Source organism: Rhinatrema bivittatum, chromosome 12 (genome assembly GCF_901001135.1).
Source record: "Rhinatrema bivittatum chromosome 12, aRhiBiv1.1, whole genome shotgun sequence".
NCBI lineage: Eukaryota > Metazoa > Chordata > Amphibia > Gymnophiona > Rhinatrematidae > Rhinatrema > Rhinatrema bivittatum.
Window position 1 is genome coordinate 19,912,367 of NC_042626.1, and position 22,544 is coordinate 19,934,910.

Genomic DNA, 22,544 nt, shown 5'->3' on the forward strand with positions numbered 1-22,544 from the left:
CCAGACAGAACAGATGCAAGCTACACATGCAGATCTGGATCTGAATATTTACTGCAATCTATTGCACATAGTTTAGTTTGCTGTTGGTGTTAAATTTGTAAACTGCACTTTCATAACACTAAGTAAATAGTTTTATAATGTATGATGGAAAGTAATAAAGTTCTAGTTAAACAGTAGTACACATGCACTTCTAGAACCTAGTGCTACAGAATGGCCCGGTCCATACTGCTCTGGGCCTGGCATTTGAAGGAGGGCGTGGTGGTGGAAGCCGGGGGGAAGGTGTTATACCTGGAGAAGGACTTAGCCTGGGATGATGGTAAGGATCCAAGAAACGGTGCCATGACCCAGGGATGGAGAGGTGGTGTGGGGAGGGAGGCTCTTGGATGAAAACAGCTGTAATTTTTTCAGGGAAGAGACTGCTGTCTAGAACTCAGGAGGTGCAGCTTCATCTTGCCAAATAATTCTTAACTTCTGAGGTCCCTGTATCCTGATGAGAATTTCCTCATAGAGACTCATTTTGAGAATGGACACATCTGTGTGTGTGTGTGTGATGATTTTTGGATAATTCTTATGTTAGTTGCAGCCTGCAACCAATCCGGTTTTCTCCAGCACCAGTACAGCTACTCGAGCTCTTCCCTACAAAACAGGGAGATGTGGAATCTGGTCCCAGCTCGTTAATCCCTTTATGCCCCAGGCCACAGTCTGCGATACCAGCACATGGAAGCCAGTCAGATGTCCAGCGGGTTGAGTCCACATTCCTGCAGTCTTTGCTTGTAGTCGCTGTGAATGGAAATGGCCTGTGATGTCCAGCGGAGTTTGACGAGGGTGAGTTTGGAGAGGAGATTATCTAAAGTGGCCTAGGAATAAGTCAGCATACAGTCTTCCATTAACACAAGCTGCAATGGGCCAGCCCAGTGGCTGTGCTGAACTCTGCCATGCAGGAGATCAGGGTTTGATTTCTAAATGTGGCCTCTGCTCCTTGGGCTGGTTGGAGCTTGGGATGCTGTGGAAGCAGCGTAATATTCCCCTGAGTGAAGGTGACCCAACCATCGCACAGTGATGGCACCTAGGGGCCAGACTCGGGGTATGCAGGTATCAAGTTGTGGAGTAAATGAGAACTTTTGCTACAATAGCAGGGTTAGATAAGAAAGCAGAGAGTGAAAAATGTAGAATAAACCCTGCATCATTACAAATGAAGGCTCATTGTGCTGTTTCTACAGCAAAGGTTGGTTCCCATTGAGCTAGAAGCCCATGAGCAGCTGGAAGCTGCCACCATAAAAACCAAACAAACCAAAAGCTGCCTGAAAGTGGAGAGAGCACTATGCAGACACATTGAGAACGCTGGGCATGTAAGGAGCCCTGCATGGCCCGGGCCCGGGACGGGCTGAGCCAAGGGTAGAGGAATGCTGACTGACAAAATGTGGGCTATTACCCAAGATCTTTGCATGCATGCAGGCTCTAGGAAGGAAAAGAGAGAGAGAGAGAGGAGCAGGGCTTCTCACAAACAGGATATAGGGATTGGGTGAGGAGAGACTGCAGAAGCAGGGTGAGAGGATGACAGAGTAATAGTGTGTGTGCTGCTGCTGCCGCACGGCCTTCTCACATGCAGGATTTTCTCATATTCGGCCTCAATACTCTCCGTCGTCCTCTGCAGCTCCACGATAGCTTGGTTTTTCTCCAGCAGGATTTGTTGATTCTCCTCCTGCAGCTGCTGCATCTCCTGTTGACAGCTTCCTGTGGACAACAATATGAAGAGCGGAGAGGGGGAAGAGGTGCAGAGCACGAGCAAATACATGAGGCTGCAGAGAAATTGTGAGTAGTGTAGGAGGCAAGGTGGGTGCTAGAGAGCAAAGACAAAGGACTGGACAGAATGCAAAGATGTGTGCAAGGTGAAGCTCTTTACAGCAGGTCGTATTCTCCAGCTCTAGTGAGGCAGAAGGTTACAGGTGCTGGAAAGGAGCACAGAAGTCCATCCTATTCTAGCCTGTCCTGCCATCCCTAGGAGCTCCCTGGTGCCGAGTCAGGGAAGGTAGCAGGAAGCTCCAGCCCAGGAGAAGAGCTGCCTTTATGATCCCAGAACAAGGATCTCCCTGTAACAGCATCTGTGCTCATCCAGGCTTGTAAAAATGGCCAGAGATGCACATCTGGGAACCTGTGTGTTCTTATGCATGCTGCGATTTGCCAATGACTGTTTAATAAAGTGCTTCCTGAGCCAGCTTGATTGCTAGGGGCAGTGCTCTGTGTTGCCATGCGGGAGATTTGGTCTGATTCTTAAGCCCACTTTTTCACTTTTGCATCTAGGGCCATTTGGTCCTGGGGATGTTACTGCCCAACAAAAAGACCAAGTGGCCAGACGTGAAGTGCAAGTACAGCAATATCTCATGTAGCTGGGTCTGTCTGGGAGGCTGCAAGTACAGTAATAACTAAAGGTCCCAGCAGATTTGCAGGCATTCACGTAGCCAGGTCTGTCTGGGAGGTTACAGAGAGGACCTAATGAGGTCGAATTTTCAGGCAACATGGCTTGATGTGGGAAGGGAGGGGTACTGGTTGTGAACTAAATAGGGGACCTTGTATGCTAATCTCCCCTCAACGCTGGAGAGCTAAGGAGGATGCCAACAAAAACTGCCCTGGAATAGGGAATGATGCCTTATAAGCAGTCAAGCTTCCTGGTTGTCAGAGGACACCTGTCCAGAACAGTGTGGACAAACTGAATGGGTCCGGTGATAGATATAGATATTATAGATATAGATAGATATATATATATAATCATTTTTTTTTCCTGTAATGCAGTGTTGGTAGGATGGCCCTAGGAACTTTGAAAAAGTTGCAGTTACTCCAGAATACAGATGTGCCAATCATAGTGGATCTGAGGGCAAGGGATCCTGCAATCTCAGTGATGCAGCATCTGCACTGGTTGCCCATGGAAGCATGGATGGCCTGTGCCCTGCAGGTACTCCTGGAGTTAGGGCCTACGTATCTACGAAGCAAGCTTTCCCCGGTATGGGCTGTATGTAGCTTGTGATTGCTGGGAAATCAGTCACGTTTTGGTTTGGACCTCTGAATGAGCCTTTTCTGTAGTGGCCTCTTCCAGAAAAAGACAGTCTTCAAAAAGACTAAATGACTTTTAGGAAGAGCATTAAGGTGTGGCTGTTCAAGATATTATCCTTGAAGATGTGGTACAGATGTTATTAGCACGAGGGTTAATGTTGAATTTGCTAGTACTTTTTCTGTGCATATATTACAGGGAGGATATAATGCTTGATGGTGTATGGGGTTTATTTCAGAAATTGTTGCATTTTTTAAAAATGTCTAAGGTATGAGATGATGCATTGATGTTTATATATATATATATATATATATATATATATATTTTTTTTTTTTTTTTTTTTTTTCATCTTTAAATAATTTTGAGCTGTTTTGTGGTGGGAGAGGGAGTTCCATTTTCCTTCTTCCTCCTTCTCCTTATTTAACCCTCTCCTTCCTGTTGTGCAGGAGAGTGGGGGGAAGGGGAAATGTATTTGGGGAGCTGTCAGCAGTGGCCCCCGGCTGAAGCCCATTGCTCTGCCGCAGGAGCGAGAAGGTAGAATAAGGAGCGGGGGGAAGGGAACAGATATCATTGCAAATGAAGGCTCATGGCAGGATAGCGTAGAGGAGATTAATTCCATTTGAGATGGAAGCTCAGGACGCAACACCAGGGTCAAGAGAGAAAAAAAAGAAAGATGTATTGGGAATGATGCCTCAACAAACAAACAAAAAAACCCAGAAGTAACCCGGTAAATTAACCACACACTATGGCAATTTTTGCTCCCTCCTCCATTATTTTGGATTAACAAAATGCACTTTTACACATTTGTCCATGGATTTTGTTGTGGATGACGGATTCTCTAATGCTATCCACCTTCCATTCAGGTCTATGCACTAAAGTGTGTGCTAAAATACCAGCTGATGCCCGTTTCATCCTCTGCCTTTCTCCCTCATCTACTTCCTCTCTTTTGTCAGATTTTTCTGCATTGACAGTAGGATCCCCTTTTTATTCTACTCCTTACACCTCTATCCCACCTTATTAACCCTGCAGGACCACTCCCACAGCTTACAACACATTAAAAATAATGTACAGTTACAACACATTACACATAATAGGAAATAAATACATATTTAAATGCATTTTTTTCTTCCTGCCTGCTCCTCTCCCTCGTGGTGCCTCCTACAGTCTGAATGCTGACTGGGCCCATCCCTTGGGCCCTTGCAAGTCTCACTATGGGCAGATATTTAGCTCTGACGACTTTGCACCCACCTAGCTTCTCCTGAAGCTTCTTCACCTCTGCCTCAAGGCCCTGTGTCCGCACTTCACTCTCCTGCTGCAGCTCCTTGTACTTCCGGATCATCTCTGGGGAAAGAGAGGGGGAGGAGGCAAAGCAAAAAAGAGAGGGACACTACCGCATAAATGCTGTATCCCGCAGAGCCTCCCTTCCAGGCGCTGCTGACCAGCAGTAATGCCCGATTCAGCTATGCCTAAATGTCTGAGTGTCCCTTTCGCTCCTCCCTAGGTGTCTGTGCAAGCTTCTCGTACCTGCATAAATGTCTTTCTTATCATCCCGCTCGTGCTGTAGCTCCTGCTCCAGCAGCAACAGTCTCGCCTTCAGTTCTGCCCCCTTGGCTTCAGCCTGTCTCGCCACATCCCTGCGCAAAGCTGAAAAGCATGTCAGAGACACTTAAAGGGTGGAGACGTGATTTTTTTTTAATAGCTTTACTGAGACAGTAATCCCTATCCTCAATAAATGATTAATAGTAGTTATACTGGTGTACCACATGTGTGGGCAGCACCTTTTAGCAAAGTAACAAGCACAAAGCAGCATCTCCTAAACAGATGCTGGGCTGCTGGCCCCTGCCTTGAAAGGGAGTTGTCTCTGCCAAAAGCTTGCCAGCCAGGGGGGTGATGGCCTGCCCCTTGACACATAAGAACATAAGAAATTGCCAGACCAAGGATCCATCAATCCTTCATCTCCCCGGAGAGTGGCTTGAGATTAATGCATCCAGTTTGTGAATTTTGAAAATGGTTGTGGTGCGGGTTGGAATGGGCCATCCTGTGGTACTTAGGCTGGGAATTGTCAGCTCCAGCTAGAGAATAAAGGTGAAGGAAAAAGGGACCCCACCCTTGCAGGGTTGAGTTCATCAGCCCCACTGATTTTTCACGCTGTACCAAATCCATAATAACGTATGCCTCAAAGCTTCAGATGCGATAAAGTGCTTTGTGTATTCTTTCTTCGGTACAGTGGAGCAAAACTGTGACCCCAGAGAAGTTCCTGTATCTTTGTGTAATTCATGAGGAAACAAATACCTGCTAGGGAAGTGAAAGTGCTCCTTTAATACAGTTACTGAATTTCTTTAGATTGTTCCAGCAGTGAGGAACAACCTGCACTAACATCCCATGCTCCTATTAATGGACACGTTCACGGGTGCCTTCTTTGTTTCCCTCCATCAGTGGCAGGGCCAGGCTGACCTTACATAAGCCCCCAGGCCTACAGAGAGGTGTGAAAGCTGCTGCCCTCAACCCTAGGAAGGCAGGAAGGGGGTGAACTCTGCAAGCGAGTTTGATATTCTCTTCACCCTAGCTAAGCTTTCTTCTAACGCCAGACCCAAGGAAGGCGGGGGATCACAGTAGTTATGAAAGCAGCTTATTCCCGGTAACAGTGGAAAATTCATAAGTTTCTCACCCAAATGGTCTTGAAGCACCTCCACCTCCAGCACTGTCCTCCGGAACCTTTCCTCCATGTCATGGTCTGTACGCAGAGAAAGGAGTGAGCATGAACTAACAAATTAGTTTCCTGTTTAATTTCTTTTTTTTTAGCAGACTGTTTCCTCCTGCTGCTTTGGGCTTCCAGCTCAGTCAGAACCACATTTCACAGCTCCCCAGGGCCTTTTCCACCATGGTGCATGCCCCAGGGCTCCTATTGGAATCCTATGATCATGGCTCCTAGTCCAGCCCCTAGGTCTTACCATTGTTGGACTCCCTCCCCTGCCCTGGGCCTGTGAATGCTGTCTCTTAGATGCACAGGCCCAACCCAAGAAGCAGAAAACCAGAGGTGGAAATTGAAAGCAGGCCCTTCCGCGCGGTGAGGCAATGCACGACCACTGAACCACCAGCTCACCCTATCACGTTTCCTTCCCTTACCCCACTGCACCATCTCCTATAGCGTGAGAACCTCCTGGGGATCTTCAGATCTGAACTTCTCCTTTGTGGGTGCCCCCTCTACGCATGAACCAAAATGTGAATCGATCCCATGTGCTTTTCACTAGGGAATCGATGAAAAGGGGAATTATTGTCAGACCTCTTTTATCTAAAAAAAAACCTTGAATAATTTAGCAATTTTCAAAATGATATTAAGTATGAAAAATGCATCAATGAAAGCAATAGATGACACCATATCTCCAAATGCAAAGCAGCGAGAGCATATTATTTTATTTATTTAAAAGTATTTCTAAACCGTCTTTTCAAACGAATTTCAAACGAATTTGACCAAAACGGTTTACAAAATACAAATTATAAAAACAAAACATTATAATCCCTACTCTTTTAAGTAAGACTATACTATTTATAACAAAACAAGTAAAAAGCCAGAAAAAGTAAAAAGAAGCCTTAGAAGCCTGAGACTAATAGAGGCTGGGGCACTGGTAGATGTATTTTGTTGGAACACAATTTAGCACAAAATAACTACATCCAACAGACCAATGCCTGTTTTGGACAAATGATTTCCATAAGGCAAGGTCTCCCACGCTTATCCTGGGGCCACCCAGTCACGTTTTCATGATATCCACAAGGAAAATGCATGAAATAAATTTGCAGATACATTTACATAGCCTAGAGGCTCTGTATCTTATGCATATTCATGGTAGATAGCCTGGCTGGCTATGAGGTGTGGGAAGCCCTGGCTTAGGGGCAATTTTCCTATTAAAAAAATCCCCAAACACACTGGATCAGTTTTCTGTCCTCTTCTGTAGTATCAGGGGGTGGGGGATGCAGAAGTGAGGCAATCACTAGGCTACCCTTGAGCAGCAAGTTAGACAAAAAGACTCCAGACCTCGAGAACTACAAAGGCCTGGTTTTCAGGATATCCACAATGAGTATGCATGAGATAGATTTGCATATAATGGAGGGCGTGTATGCGTATTTTATACGTATTCATTGTGGATATCCTGAAAACCAGATCTGTTTGTAGCTCTCAAGGTCTGAAGTTGGCCACCCCTGCTATATAGACTATAGACCCCATGAGGAGAAATGGTTTGGAAGAAAATCAGCACAAATTCTCATAGGCTCTGTGTATTTATTTTAAAAAGTTATAGCTTGCCTATTTAGAAGAAATACATCCATAGAAATATACCAGTAGTAAACGTATAACAGATATTCAATATAAAACATAGAAAAAAGCCAATACATAATAAAACACACACTCAATATAGAACATAAAAGCAAGATAATAATATCCAAAGCATAAAAAAAAAAATAAACATAAATTGACAATAAAATTCCAGATCTGCCAGCCCTCTGGTTGCTATCATGGAGACATGGTTTGCAAAGTCCCATGAATGAGATACAACCATACTGAACTATAATCTGTGCAAGAAAGACAAAAGATGGCAGAAGAGAAGCTTTTGATGTAAATTATCAAATAAATGAAATGCAGGAGACAGAGGGAAATGAGGAGGTGTTATGGGCCATCTTGGAAAGGGGAGATAGCACTTCCAGCTCCAGCAGTTTGGTCTACAAACCTCTGACTGGGGTAGAAGAACTGGACTGATCTAGTTGAAGGCAGCCAAAAGCTGGGAACATAGGGGGGAGTGGTGTTGGTGGTAGAATTTAACCTGCTGAATGTGGACTGGAGTAGCCTTTTGGTGGAATTGGTTGGAAATAGAGAGATCCTGGATTTCCTTTGTGGGGACACCCCTCAGAGAAATGGTAATGAACTCATGGGAGACAGGGTGATACTCAGCCTTTCTAATAGCTAGGTAGCTGCCCACCTAAGGACTAGTAAACATCAGACCTTATGGTTTTGATATAACAACCAAGATGGAGAGGTAGACACCAAACCACTTTGGTAAGAAAGGGTGTGGAAGTAGACAAATTGAAAGTGGGCCAAACCATGGAGCTGGATGGACTTGGGATTGCCAACTGGCTCCAGATTTTCAGGACAGTTTGATCCAGTCCTGTTTTTACCCCATTGCATACTGGGGTTTATTCTGATTTCCCTATTGCATTCCCTAAGTAAAGCAAGACTATAAGTAACTGCATGCAGGCAAGTAAAAGCAGGACTGATCAACCTGTCCTGAAAAGCTGGAGCCAGATGGCAACCCTAGATGGACTACATCTTAGGATATTAAAGAGATCAAAAGGTCTAGAAGGTCAATTGAAGGCCCTGTACTATATATTTCTGGAGAAGGGAATGGTATCATGGAACTGGAGAGGGGTGGCTGTTGCCTTTCTTTATATAAAGGAGATTTCAAATTATAAAGTGGTTAGTCTGACTTCATTGGTAGAAGAATTACTGGAGACCCTTCTGAAGGAAAGGATAGTGAACCAGCTTGAATTCATTCGGTTGCAGGATCTAAGGCAGCAATTTCTTTGATTGGATGAGCCAAGAATTGAGATAAAGGTAGGCCCTGGATGTGAGTGTAGTTGGATTTCAGCAAACATTCAAGACTGTCTCATATAAGAGACTCGTAAATAAACTGAGCAGTCTAGGGATGGGAGCTGAGGTCGTGGAGTAGATTAGAAATGGGTTAATGGATAAACTGATGGTAAATAGAGTTCACGCTGAAGAAAGGACAGTGCTAAGTGGAGTGCCTCAGGAATCGGTGCCGGGACTATTGCTGCTCAATAGTGTTTGTGAGTGATACTGCAGAAGGTAAGGGTGGAAAGCTTACGATCACTGTTTGCTGCTGCCGTGAGGGAAGCATTTTTAAAGTCTCCCAATACAACCAGCTGAGACAACTCCAAGGAAGATTTAACAGTGAAATCCACCACTTACTTGTCCTTCATGTTTGGAGTTGAAGCGAGCTGGTGCACCAACAGAAAGGCAACTCCAACCTCTGCTCCTACACTAATCACTATATAATTGCTTCCTACAGGATAATTAACAAATCTTAGTCACTGCTGTATCATTCCTAAAAAACACAGCAACCCCGACTCCCCCCCCCCCTTTTTTTTTTAAACCTAATCTAGATTGGGGAAGAAATGTTATATTCAGGCAGGAAGTCAGAGATTACCAAACCCTCTGTTTCAGGGAACCAAGTCTCCACAATGCAGATTAAATTGGGATCTAAATCCACAATCCGGTCGTTAATTACTAAAATGTTATTGGATACAGAGTGTGCATTAAAATAGAAACCTTTCAATGCCCTCACTTTCCTGGTGTGATGTGAAAGAGGCTGGGACAAAGAGGGGTGGGGTTCCACTCTGTGCTATTTTGCTTGATTGCGCTACACTGTGTGGTGCTAAATTATGTTGGATCAGAACTGATGCTTTGCATGTCTTTATGTTCTGTTATCAGTTGATTGAAGTGATGCATTTTCCATTTTCTTAATGTATCGGGGGATAAGCTGTAAACTGTTTTGAAAATCCTTGTGCCTGGCCATTGGTTTCCTACCTCTTGTCTCTATAAGTGCTACGTACCTGCGCTTCAATGCCTGCACAGGTGCCTGCCACACTCACCTGTCCCACTCTTTTTCTGTTTCCCCTTTTTTCTTGCTTTTTCTTTCTTCTTGGGGGGCATCCTTTGATCCTGCTACTAGAAAAAAAATAATTTCCCCTGAAACATAAAGAAAAGACATTTTGAAAGAATGCTGGCACAGTCAGTTACTGGGAAGGCACAAAAAGGCCTGCTGGACTATTCTAGTCTATACATCCACAGCAACTGCTCCATTCACCAATCCTTACCACTCCCTCGGAGATCCCCTGGTATTTATCTTATGTTTTCCTGAATTCAGATACTGGCATTGTCTCCATCACCTCCATGGGGAGGCTGTTTAGGGTTGCCAGCTGGCTCAGAGTTTCATGACAGGGTTGATCCAGTCCTAATTTTACCCATTGCATGCTAGGATTTATTTTAATTTCCCTATTGCGTTCCCTAACAAAAGCAAGTATCTGCATGCAGGTGCGTAAAAGCTGGACTGGATCAACCTGTCCTCAAAATCTGGAGCCAGTTAGCAACCCTAAAGCTGTTCCATGCATCCACCACCCTCTCTATAATAAATATTTCCTTAGATTACTCATGAATCTATCCCATTCCACCCTCATATTGTCATCCCAGAACCTCCTTTCCGTTTAAACCTTGGAGGTATTTAAATATCTGGGTGCTTATTTTGTAAAGATTTTTAATGGTTTGTGACTCCAAGAAAAGAGCTTAGTAAATAGGACCCTCTCTCATACCTCCCCTGTATTGCCTTTTCGTTAGAGTATACGTTTTTAAGTCTGTCCCCATATTGTTTATACAAAGACCACTTTAGGAGCCAGCTCTGGACCGATCCCACCCTGTTTATATCCTTTTAAAAACTTTATTTATTTATGTTCCACCTTTCAAAGAAGATTACAGTCAGGTATTTCCCTGTCCCCAAAGGCGAGTGAAGTGGCTTGCTCAAGGTCACATGCAGCAGCAGCAGCAAGATTTGAAGCCTCACTTCCCTAGTTTACAGGCTGCTGCTCTAACCACTAGGCTATTTCCCCATTCCAGACTTATATACAATATTCCCAATGAGGTTCAGCAGGGACTCAGGCAGGGGAGCTATCACCTTTGTTTCTGCTGACCATTCCTCTCCCTGTGCACCTGTGACCTAATCCACCTGTTTGACTGTCTTAAGAGCCCATGTGGATCAACCTCCGATCCCACTCTAGTTTGGTGCTTAGAAGAATTTTACCCCCTACTGCTCCTCAGCAGAAGGATCGCAGTGCTCACCTGTCAAGGGCTCTAGCATAAGAGGAGAAAGTCTCCAACCGCAAGCGAAACAGAAAGCTACCCACCCAATCATCGAAGAGAAAACAGTCGGTCTGGCTTCTTCTGACCAATCAGTGAGCACGGAGGAAGGGGCGGGATGTTTGCGTTGCTAAGATACCTTGGGTGCTATGGTAACGAGAGAAGCCCGCGGTCTGCCGCTGCTTTGGGCAGGACGCGCCTTTACCTTATTAAACACGCACTTTGCGCACGGCGTGACCCACTTTAGAGCGTAACCTCTCCCCCTATCTCATCTGTGAGCAAATGCCGGGCTTTACTTTCCCACTACGGGACCTTGCAGGCAGAAAACCACGCCCATTTCCTCCCGTTTGTGGCATTGCTCTTGCCAAAACCAAACATGGCTTCCTGTTTATCGCCTTCCTCTTGACGGCGCCTGCGCCGGCTCCGCATCCGGCTGACGCCAGTGTGGGCACATGTGCGGAGAGGGCGAGGGCGGGGCCAGGCTGGGGCGCTGTGAATGGTTTCCTGGAGGCAGCGGTGGTTCCGCTTTCCGGCGGCTACGGGGAGATGGGGAGCTGCCGCTGTCGGGCCGTCGAGCCGGCCGAGGGGAAGTGAGGCGCGGCGGTCGCTCGTCCTGGGCTCTCGCTGCTAGCGGCGCGCTCCGCGGGGAAGCAGACCCCCCCACCATGGCCGCCAACCTAAGGAAGGGCGGTGGGCTGATTGGGCTGGTGAAGGACGCCTTCCAGCCGCACCACCACCACCTCGGCCCGCACCAGCCCGGCGCTGTGGACAAGAAGATGGTGGAGAAGTGCTGGAAGCTGATGGACAAGGTGAGGGTGGGCAGGAGGTGGGGGGAAGGGGAGCCCCTGGACAGAGGATGGGGAGCTTCCCCGGACAGAGGATGGGGAGCTTCCCCGGGGGATGGGAGAAAGAACAGAGAGGACTTCCCCCCCCCGGGATGGATGAGAAGCCCTTGTGGTGGTGTAGGGCAGGAGGAAGGTGAAAGAAGGGAGCTAAGCGGGCTGGGATGCAGAAAACCTATGAAGGAGATGGGCTGAAAGGCAGGGACAGGAAACGTTGGGCAGAACGGCCTGAACTGGGGGGCGCAAGGTGGCGGCGGCGGGGTTTGCGCCCCCCCCCCCCCCCCAGCTGGACCATGCCTTGTGCAGAAAGTGGGAACCAACTGAAGTGGAAAAGAGGGAAGGCCTTCCTTCCCAGACCCTGGCCAGGGTAGTGCTTGCCACCAGGGCACAGTTAGCTGTCCGGTGAACTCGGATTCAGAAATATTCGGATCATTTGCTTTCTGCAGCTGGAAGGCATCCACAGCCCTTGTGAGACTAGATTGAGGTCAAGGAAGTGAAAGTCTCTGCTGAGCCAGTCTTGGTACAGGGGCTTATCGCCCCTGGGCGCATGCAGTAGCAGTGCAGTCTCCACATACAGAGGTCAGTTCTCGGGATCTGAAAGCTCGTCCCCCCTAACCCTCTCTCATTGTCCCCAGGGACTTGTGAACGCTCTGCATGGGAAGGGACTGAGGCATGCAGCTGGATATTTTAAGTAACAAATGCTTAAACTGATTAAAAACTGCCCTGTGGAAAGGATTCTGTGTTAATATTTCTCCACGGCTGAAGTCCTTTGGTGCCGTTGTCCTTAGGGAAATTATTAAACTGCATCTGCTTAAAATTCAGTCCATCTGAGCTTTTAATGTTTTTTCATTACTGATTTGGAACAAATTTTTTTCAGTGCAGTTTGGAAAGTTTTTCCAGGGCGTGTGACCTGCTTCCTCTTTTCCTGTTCAGAATAATCACAATATTTTGCAGAGAAGCTGGTCTGAGGATTCTGACATACGTTTTTCTGGTTTTCCTTAAAGCCAGTATGTCTTGTGCAATCTTTTTGTCTGCCTGTATCATGATGTTTTCCTGTCACACGCACACATGTTTTTCATAACTCACTCTTGTCCAAATTTTGTTTTTACATAATTTCCAGATTTGATGAAGTAATGATAATTAATCCTGAAGAACAATATTTTGTTTTCCTTGCATTTAGAACTGCAAAGAAAATGCTTATTTTGTGCATTAGACAGTGTTATGGTTCGGCAAGAGAGCAAGGAGTGTCTAGAGTTGATTTTTTGTTTTGTTTTTCTTAAATGTTTACAGACTCCATTAATTATTTAGTGTATGGTTACTGGGAAACAGACAAACAGGACAGCTTGCCAGACTCTTGTTTTGAATTTTTTTGGGTGCACCTCCTGTATTCTGACAGCCAGTTACAAACTTGTCCTGGTGGTTTGGCCTTGCACGTTTCTGACTGGGTATTCTTTAGCCATGTTTCTTATATTTCAGCAGTGATGCCCAATTAATGTGTCAAGGTTTTATGTGTTCTAAAACAGCACTAATGGGAAATACAGAAGCTTAGTTGGCTTGTAAGAATTAGTATAGTTGATGTCAGTATTGGAAAAAGCTCAGGTGCCTGGCACCTCCCTGATGATAGGAGCTGCTGTGATTGCCGCTAGCCCAGGCCTGGGGAAGAGACCACCACTGCCGCTTGCCCGGGCACAGGGATAAAGGCCGCTGGCCTGACGCCAGCAAAAGGTGCTGCTGCTGACCTGGGGGAAAGACCTACAGGCCAATACAGTACAGTGCGCTCTGACGGAGCGTACTGTTAACCCGCCACTGGACGCAAGTTTTCCCTTACCCCTTATTCAGTAAGGGGCCGAAAACGCGCGTCCAATCCGAACCTAATAGTGCCCGCAACATGCAAATGCATGTTGATGGCCCTATTAGGTATTCCCGTGCGATTCAGAAAGGAAAATGTGCAGCCAAGCCACACATTTTACTTTCAGAAATTAGCGCCTACCCAAAGATAGGTGCTAATTTCTCCGGGCACCGGGAAAGTGCACAGAAAAGCAGTTTTTACTGCTTTTCTGTGCACCCTCCGACTTAATATCATAGCGATATTAAGTCGGAGGTCCCGAAACTTTCCAAAAGTAAAAATAAAATAAAAAAATTTGAAGTCGGCCGGCGGCTGTCGGGTCGAAAACTGGATGCTTAATTTTGCCGGCATCCGGTTTCTTAGCCTGTAGCTGTCAGTGGGCTCGAGAACCGACGCCGGCAAAATTGAGCGTTGGCTGTCAAACCCGCCGCTCCTTTTGCCCTTTTTTACCGCCGGGCCTCATTTAAATACAGAATCGCGCGCACAGGAGAGTGGGCGTTCGCCCGCTCTCCTGCGGACTTTACTGAATCGGCCCGCTAGAGAGAGAGGTGAGGAGGGAGACTATTTATTTATTTATTTATTTATTTATTATTTTTATATATCGATATGAGATCACATCGGTTTACATTCAGTTACTGTTCATTCAGGTACTGTAGGTATTTCCCTATCCTCAGAGGGCTTACAATCTAAGTTTTGTACCTGAGGCAATGGAGGGTAAAGTGACTTGCCCAAGGTTACAAGGAGCAACAGCGGGACTCGAACCCTGGTCTCCTTGTTCGTAGCCCACTGCTGTAACCACTAGGCTATTTCTCCTCCCTCAGACTAGACAGAACAAAGGCAAAAAGTGAAAATAGCAAAAAGCAAAATTTAGACGAGAGAGTAAAACAAAATGTTGTGGGTGCAGAAGAGGAGGGAATGTTTCATGTGGTGTCTAAAGAAATGTTGGCTGGTAACCCAGGTTCTCAGATCATTGTTCATCCCTTGCTTGGTGTCTGTCGCTTTCTGTTTTGTTTTGCCAGGAGTTCACCTTGCGAGCCCTGTATGCTGCTGGCACATCAATGAGGCAGGGACTAGGGAGATTTGGTAGCTGGAGTAGCTTTTCATCATTTCATTGTAGAGTCATAGCTACCTGCCATAGGCCATATGTCCATAAGTAAAATAAAATATATATGGTAGGGACATGCAGCGAGGCCTCCCATGTAACCTGCCAGTCCACCTGATTGCGCCATGGAGACTTGTTGATGCTTCTAGAATAGCACAATTGAAGCAAATCATAAGCCCATTTATATTATGTCTGACTACAACTTTTCACAGCATGATTTCCAGAGGTAGATGACAGTCTTAGACGTGAATGTTTGCATCTTCTGAGGTCTTAAATAACAAGGTCAGCTTGGTCAATTCATCTGCCTTTTTCTGCTTCGGAGGGCTGATATCTGGGGAACTTTGGGTTTTGTGAAACAAGTTCCATACAAAGTTGTATTCAGGAGATGTTCAGCATACCTGAGAGAAACACTGGGGGCTCAGCTGCACTTATGGACAGGCCTGTGACGTGGTATTCACCCACACACTTCTGCAATTTGGATTTGCTTCCTGAATCCACTTACTCTGGCTCCAGGCAGAAGTATTTCTGGGAGCTCCCTTGCCACGCTGTTCCCACTGTAGTACATGGAAGCAATTCTGTCCATTCTATTTTCTTTTCCTCTCGTGGCTAAATTCAGTTTGTGCCGTTGCATTTGATGGTGTGCCAATAGAGGCAAGATGACCAGACCTTCTCCTGGCTGTTCTTTATAGCGGAAGCTACGTTTTGAGCAAGAGTGGGCGGCAGGAGACACAGATCCTCTTCTTGGTTCCTCCATGTGATGCATTTTTTTTTTTTAAATCAGTTTCTTTTGTTGAAATGTTCTGGTTATAGTAGGAAGAAAACAAATATTAAACAAAGTCCAGTTTTGTCAACCTCTGTCTTTCCATCTAATGCAGTTTCACATTCGCATAAGACTGTCCCTGAAAAAAAACCAAAACAAAACAACCAGAATCAATTATTGTTGAAAGTCGGGGGTGAAATTTTTAGCATGGGCTGAACGCCCAACAGCAAAATTGTGGCTGACCTGGGTGAGGTGAATTTCCAGGCTCGAGCAGGCTGAAACTTTGTGAAAATTGTCGGCGTGTCTTCTGCATCACGGTTAGGCAGCTTAGTCCGGACACCCCCACCCCCCTCTTAGGCTTGCCTCTAGAATCACCCATTTTTTGAGTGACCAAATTTACAGGCTCATACAGTACGGATGCGTTAAAAAAATGTGCGGATGTTTCCCCGCGCCCGCTCCTTTAACGTGCGTGCAACTCGTTTTTTTTATACGCACGATTCTGTATTATAATAAGACGCTAATCAAAGCGGCACCAAAGCGCGGTTGGATTTTACTGTATAAGACGTCTATACAGTATCCTGGGTCCTGTGGACAATGCGTTGTACTTCAATACGTGTTATTTCTATCCAACAGGGGTTTTCAATTCAAAATGTTATGATTTCAAAGGTTTTCATCGATCTTGCCAAATATCCCATTGTTCCCCCATCGTGACATCATCGCTGCGTCATAATCCTACCTTGAATGTGTGTATAAATCGCAGCTCGGAGTAAGACCTCTCCCTTTTTGTATTTGGTTCGGGTCAGGATCGTACAGACCGGCTTGAACTGTTCCTTTTGGATATCAGTCGGAGGATCAGCATCCCTTTACTCCCGAAAAGAGACAAGAACGTCCATGGTCGGAGGCCCCGCTACCTACATTTCTGGGTGCCATGGACGTTCGTCTGAAAAGAGGTGGGAATGTCCATGGCGCACGGAAGCTGGCGGGACCTCCGACCATGGACGTTGCCCCCTCGTCTCTTGATGCTGTCCATGTGCCCCCCCTCCCCCCTCTTCTTTCTTGTTCATTCTCTGTTCATTTATTCAGCTAGACGCCGGAGGAAGAGGCTTCGCACGGCGTCCGGAGAGGCGTCCCTGTTGCCGCAGGTCCCGCGGAGCCTCAGGGACACCGAAATCTAGACGCCGAAGGAAATGACAGAGAATGGATAATAAAAAAAAAAAAAAAAAAACCCCAAAATTTATTAGTTTTAAGAAGTCAAAATAATGCTACTATCAGAGTACGGATAGAAAAATCATACGAAAAAGTTTTACTGTTAAGACAAAATAATACTGCTATTGTACTGGATCGGTAGGAAACATGGTGCACTTCCTCATCATGGCCTTCAAGACCTGTGCCAGATGCCGTGAGGCGGCCTGGGTCATACCCGCAACAACACTCACTGGGTTCTGAAAACTTCCGGTACCGAAAAAATGTAAAGCACCAAGAAGTTTAATCAACCCTGGCCCAGCATGGTTGCGATTGGCCAGGGGGTCAAGATCACTGCGCAGCTCTTCATATAGGGCCAGGATTGCCCGTGAGCTGAGCCGGTACATCTCGCTCGGGCATGCCAAAGAGAATTGTCCATGGGCGAAAGATACGTTGCGAACACGGTCTGCGGATGGCCCTGGCCTGTCCACTGATAGCTCCGGCCTGTGCACGGACGACTCTGTCCTGCTGTGCCTGTATGAAAAGCAACAGAACACGGTAATCAGCATAACAAAATAATATTAATATTTTATTATAAAAATGTTATGGAAGCATCTGCCACAACAGGCAGCATAAATATTTGGTGCATTCATTTCCAGGCCACAAAGCAGAGCCACTGCTGCCGTTTGAACGGACTTAACCACAGTTACAAAAGCACACACACACGGTTTTCTCCCTCCTCTGGTCTTGGCTGTTGTATCCAGTCGCTCGCCTAGCATTTCTTATTCTGGCTTTTATCCGTAACAAAAAGATCGCCAAAGCCAAAATGTACATATTATCCATGATGCTGTCCGATGCGTCTGCCTGCCACAATGCAGGGCACCATACTAACGCCAGGGCCAGGGTAGAAGCAAAATTTACAGGTAAAAAAAAAACTCGTTAAAGACGCGCTATTGTGGACGTGCGTTACTGTATCGAGGGCAATAGCTAATCCGGTCATTAACATGCCAGCTGCATACGGCGGGCGCAAATTTGTACGCGCCTGTTTCCGGACGCGCTGGTGCCGACATTGAATCGCGCGTCCAGATAACGCATCGAAAATGTGCGTCTAATTCGCGTTAAGTGGCTCGCTAGCCCCGCCGTGCTTTACCGTATCGGCCTGTTAGTTACTTCAGAGGGACTAGTCAAGTTACTGAAATGCAGGAAGTTGCCTGGCTGTGGTTCAAACCATAACTAACCAAAATGTGATCGGTTAGGTCAGCCCTTACTTAACTGTTGTGATTGAAGCAGTTTATCCAGAGAGACTATAGTGTTATAAAGGTAAGTGGACAACCTCGCGCCTTACAAAGTTTCTCTTTCCATTGGAAATACTGCATTTCTCATATAAGTCAATTGGATTTTAATGGCAGCCTATCTTTCCATTTAATGGCGAGTTGCCATCTTGCCAGTGCCAGTAACATACATCCAGTGGTCATCTCCAGTACATTAGTTCCATACCAGATAATGATACCCCACTCACACTATTAATTGTGACAGTCAGTGCCATTCAATATGAGGTCACCAGTCCACGCTGCCCTTTCAAACGGGTCAGTGACCCCTGGCCACTATTTATATTTCCCACAAGGAGCAGTGAGGAAAAACAAGATTATTCGTAATATTTGCTGTAGGATTATTATAAATCAGTGCTAGCCAGTTCCTAAGACTGGTCTCAAAATGACACCTGTGCAACAATTGATACATAAAATCTCATTCAACAGAGTGAAAAGCTTTTTCAGCATCCAAGGGAATGGTACCCAAAGCCTCTGAAGGTTGCTCAGCAGCTCCCACAATGTTCCTGGTATTCCTAATGTTCATGCAAGTACTTCTTGGTGGCGCAAATCCTGATTGATCCAACTCATAAATGTGACTTACTAATGCCAGCTGGTCTGCAACACAAGCACTCTGAGTAGGATTTTAACATGGACATTAATCAGTGGCATAGAATAGTGTGAGCCTCAGTCCAGATGCTCTCTTATGAATCAATACAATGAGAACGTCTTGCACAGAATCCGGAAGTTTCCCTTGATCCAGGCACTGCGTGCAGACATCCAGTAGTTTGCTTACAAGAAAATCCTTGTGATATTTATATAACTCGGCAGGAAGACCATTGTGACCCAGTGACTTTCCATTTCCTTAAGTACAAATAGCTCACTTTACAATTGTAAAAGGGCTGTCTTCAGTGTATCTTACGCTCCATAGATAGCACACTGAAAGGAATGTGCTCGGAAAGCTATTTCTTTCCTGCTCGTTCCTGACTTGGAAGCAGCAAAATTCTTCAAATCTGTTATTGGTTGCATACAGACTTTTCTATTCAACCCTCAACTGATCTCTGATACAACGGCAACTGTCCTCCTCAGTAATCTTGCAGCTTGTTTTCATGTTGTTCCATATTCATAGTCTGATTTTTTTTTTTTTTTTTTTTTTTTTTTAAACAAAAATTAATTTTGCTGCCTCTTCATCCATATTGCATTTTGGCTTATTTGAGTTCTGTCAGGCAGGGTTTTAGGAGGTAGGGTGAGTATGCGATGAATTCTTGAATAAAGTACTAAACTTTGCTGCGGACTGCCCACAGGCAAGTCTGATATAATATCGTACAGCGTCGGTGCAGTGCTGGATTGTTAGCTAGATAAAACACGGATTGTGGCTTTTCGAGGCAGTGGGGTCTCTGGGCATCCCTGAAGCGGGCAGGCTTTAAAATTCTGTTCACAAATTTTTCTTAATGCCAGTTGTGCAGATGGGCAATAATATCCTGTCGGACGGGCCGATGCAATAAAAGTCGCGGTGAAACGGGCACTCTTGTTGAGCACCAGCTGTCAAGGCGTATCCAGAGCCCCTGGGCACCCGATGCATTATGTAAACTAATTGCCGCGGCAAGATGCTCGTGCTGGGGACAAATTGAGCGTCCCTAGCTCTCAAAGGCACCGAGCGCCCTGGAGACGTGACTGTGTGCACAGGTTAGGAAAACGGACGCGCAATAGGAGAATCTGTTTTATCCTGCCAGAGATAACTCGCGTGCACAATGTACCCGCACGCCTGCAGCGTGTATATTGTGTGCCCACAAAATATTTTTGGGTATCGAGCCCTTCCTTTTTTCAGAATTTTCAGTCCCTGCAAGCAGTGGATCTTCGTATCGTAATGTCACTAAGTAGGAGGAAGCACTGACAGCAGGACTCTCTCTCTCTTTTTTTTGTTTTTTTCCTTGAGCCCTTAGCTCACGGTATGACTTAACGCCGGCTTCAGGGTTGACGTTAACTTTGCTGCGTTAACGAGTGTGCGTGGGCACCAGGGTTTCCTCTGCATCAGGGGTAATAGCTAATAACCTCATCCACATGGCACTTACGTGAGATGAGCACCATCGGCCACGTGCTTGTTTGGACGCGCGTTTTGGACGTGCTATGATCCCTTTATTGTGTTGGGAGTTCTTCTAGCGTGTCCAAAACACGTGTCCAACTGCGATAAGTTGTAGCGCACTATATTGCATCGACCTGAGAGAGATTCAAGATCACTCGTCATTCCAGGCTACGTATTTGCTTGGGAGATGGGAGTTGACTGGAAAGCAGATCCTTTGGGGTCGATTTTTAAAAGGCACGCGGTTCCCGGCAGGCGCACATGGACACACCGATTTTATAACATGCGCGCATGTTATATGATGTCCGCACACACATGCACGCCTGATTTGATAATTGGTGCGGGCGGGAGCCCCATTTGTGTGCTCGGAGGGGGGGGATTTTTCAGTTTACATGTGGCAACGGGATCGGCCTTTTTCCCAGTTCCCTCCCAGTCTGCTCCAATTAAGGAGCGGACTGGGAGGGGAATTCTTAACCTTATCCTTCCTCCCCGACCCCTAAACTAAACCTATCTGTCCCCAAGTAAACTCCGCGCGCCAAATATTTCAATACGATGGTTCTCTTTTTTTTCTTGTCCTTCTGCCCTCTCACGGTCTGCGAGAGTAGAGCTCGGTGGTTTTGACACTTCTGTGATGATCAGGTTGCCAGGACTCCTGGCTTCTGGCCCGGGTGGTAGCTGTCAGTGCAACACAAGCTGAGGAAACGAGTAGCTCTCAGGTACTCTGTCAGGTTTGGAGTTCCCTCTTGCTAGTCCTGGACCCATTGGTTTTCCTCTGGGATTCCTGGCACCGCTTCATGCCCTTTCTTTCTCTGTTTCTCCCTTTTTTTTTTTTTTCTTGGTCCCTTTTGACCCAAAGCAGCCTGGCACAGTTTATTTCTTGGAGGGATTTTCAGTTTGAAAAGGAGCGATCTGCTACTTCTGTGTCCTTTATCCACAAACTCCTAAGGGAAGGCGTTGTTACCATTTGTAATTTGAACTCCAGCTTCTATCACGGTTGCAGTTTGCTTCATTTAAACTCAACTGTCATAGAAACTCATCACATCTGTGCAATTAATTGCTGACTGTCTGATTTACCTGAAGCTGGATCAAAGGGGTTAACTGGCTTTCTAGCAGCGCAAGCAAGGAGAATGTGGCCACCACTGTATACTGAAAGTGGAAAACTGGAATCCACGGAAGCTGAAAGGAAGAGCGTGTAATAAGACAGGTTATGGCCACATCAGGAATGATGCTGCACACACAAGCAGCCCCTACTTGTCCTTTGCATGCCACCTCGGAACCATGCCCACACCGTAGAATCTGGGCACGTACATACGCACGCGTGCAGACACAAAGGCAAAGACCCACGAAGCAGGCATGTATTGTTTAAAGTCTTGCACAATAGTGCCCCGCACCAGACAGGTACACTACGTGAAAAAAATTCAAATGGAGCCAACGCACTGTGCTGGGCACTGCCCTGGCCTCATATATTTATGTATTTCATGGGACTGTATCCCACGTCTACAAATTAAGCTCAAAGCGAGTTACAGCGGTAAAATCCAATACAGACAGCTATATCATTGTTAACACAGAACATCAAGACGCACAAGAATAAAATAGCACCCAAGGCCAACATTGACCCGCTTGTCCCAATATTAAGTCTCTCAGCTCTGCCTAGGGATTCCTTAAATGTCTGGCTCAACAGCCAGGTCTTTATGATTTGCCATAAAGGAGAAATAACTTGCCCTCCCGCCTTGCCTGTAATGGCATCATAGGAATGTGGCACAACCCCAAAATGTTCTGCGATGAATTGCGACCAATATTCCTCACGGCCCTCCATGAGCCAAGGGGGCATCCAAAAGTCAATGGAATGCAGGCAGACTGTGATACATTACAGGAGGACCTTGCAAGACTGGAAGATTGGGCATCCAAATGGCAGATGAAATTTAATGTGGACAAGTGCAAGGTGATGCACATAGGGAAAAATAACCCTTGCTGTAGTTACACGATGTTAGGTTCCATATTAGGAGCTACCACCCAGGAAAAAGATCTAGGCATCATAGTGGATAATACTTTAAAATCGTCGGCTCAGTCTGCTGCAGCAGTCAAAAAAGCAAATAGAATGTTAGGAATTATTAGGAAGGGAATGGTTAATAGAACGGAAAATGTCATAATGCCTCTGTATCGCTCCATGGTGAGACCGCACCTTGAATACTGTGTACAATTCTGGTCGCCGCATCTCAAAAAAGATATAGTTGCGATGGAGAAGGTACAGAGAAGGGCAACCAAAATGATAAAGGGGATGGAACAGCTCCCCTATGAGGAAAGGCTGAAGAGGTTAGGGCTGTTCAGCTTGGAGAAGAGACGGCTGAGGGGGGATATGATAGAGGTCTTTAAGATCATGAGAGGTCTTGAACGAGTAGATGTGACTCGGTTATTTACACTTTCGAATAATAGAAGGACTAGGGGGCATTCCATGAAGTTA

At 46.0% G+C, this 22,544-nt stretch overlaps 2 protein-coding genes across 3 annotated transcripts in view; one reads left to right on the plus strand and one right to left on the minus strand.

Moving 5' to 3' along the window:
* Window positions 1-35: 35 nt before the first annotated feature.
* On the minus strand, window positions 36-11,008 carry LOC115073853 (coiled-coil domain-containing protein 153-like). 2 transcript variants are annotated; one of them, XM_029572734.1, is made up of 7 exons: window positions 10,947-11,008; window positions 9,707-9,803; window positions 5,715-5,780; window positions 4,571-4,690; window positions 4,295-4,387; window positions 1,604-1,734; window positions 36-857 (listed from the first exon to the last, which is right to left on the minus strand). In XM_029572734.1, exons 2-7 carry the CDS (start codon window positions 9,765-9,767, stop codon window positions 729-731), a joined length of 600 nt encoding a protein of 199 aa, XP_029428594.1. In that variant the 5' UTR covers window positions 9,768-9,803; window positions 10,947-11,008; the 3' UTR covers window positions 36-728. The 2 variants fall into 2 exon arrangements, with proteins under 2 accessions (XP_029428594.1, XP_029428596.1); XM_029572736.1 differs by lacking the exon at window positions 4,295-4,387.
* A 225-nt stretch (window positions 11,009-11,233) lies between these two features.
* LOC115074286 (E3 ubiquitin-protein ligase CBL-like) overlaps window positions 11,234-22,544 on the plus strand; it is a 53,451-nt gene continuing 42,140 nt past the window's right edge. Inside the window, 1 exon segment of the mRNA XM_029573604.1 lies at window positions 11,234-11,773. Within this exon segment, the coding sequence (XP_029429464.1) occupies window positions 11,417-11,773 (357 nt within the window). The 5' untranslated portion in view covers window positions 11,234-11,416.

Excerpts from the sequence above, each read along its gene's own strand:
- LOC115073853 (XM_029572734.1), bottom strand. The coding sequence starts at position 9,767 with ATGCCCCCCAAGAAGAAAGAAAAAGCAAGAAAAAAGGGGAAACAGAAA. Across the intron at positions 5,781-9,706 it reads ACAGAAAAAGAGTGGGACAG|ACCATGACATGGAGGAAAGG; the intron begins GTGAGTGTGGCA and ends CTCTGCGTACAG. Across the intron at positions 858-1,603 it reads AATATGAGAAAATCCTGCAT|GCCACTTTAGATAATCTCCT; the intron begins GTGAGAAGGCCG and ends ACTTATTCCTAG.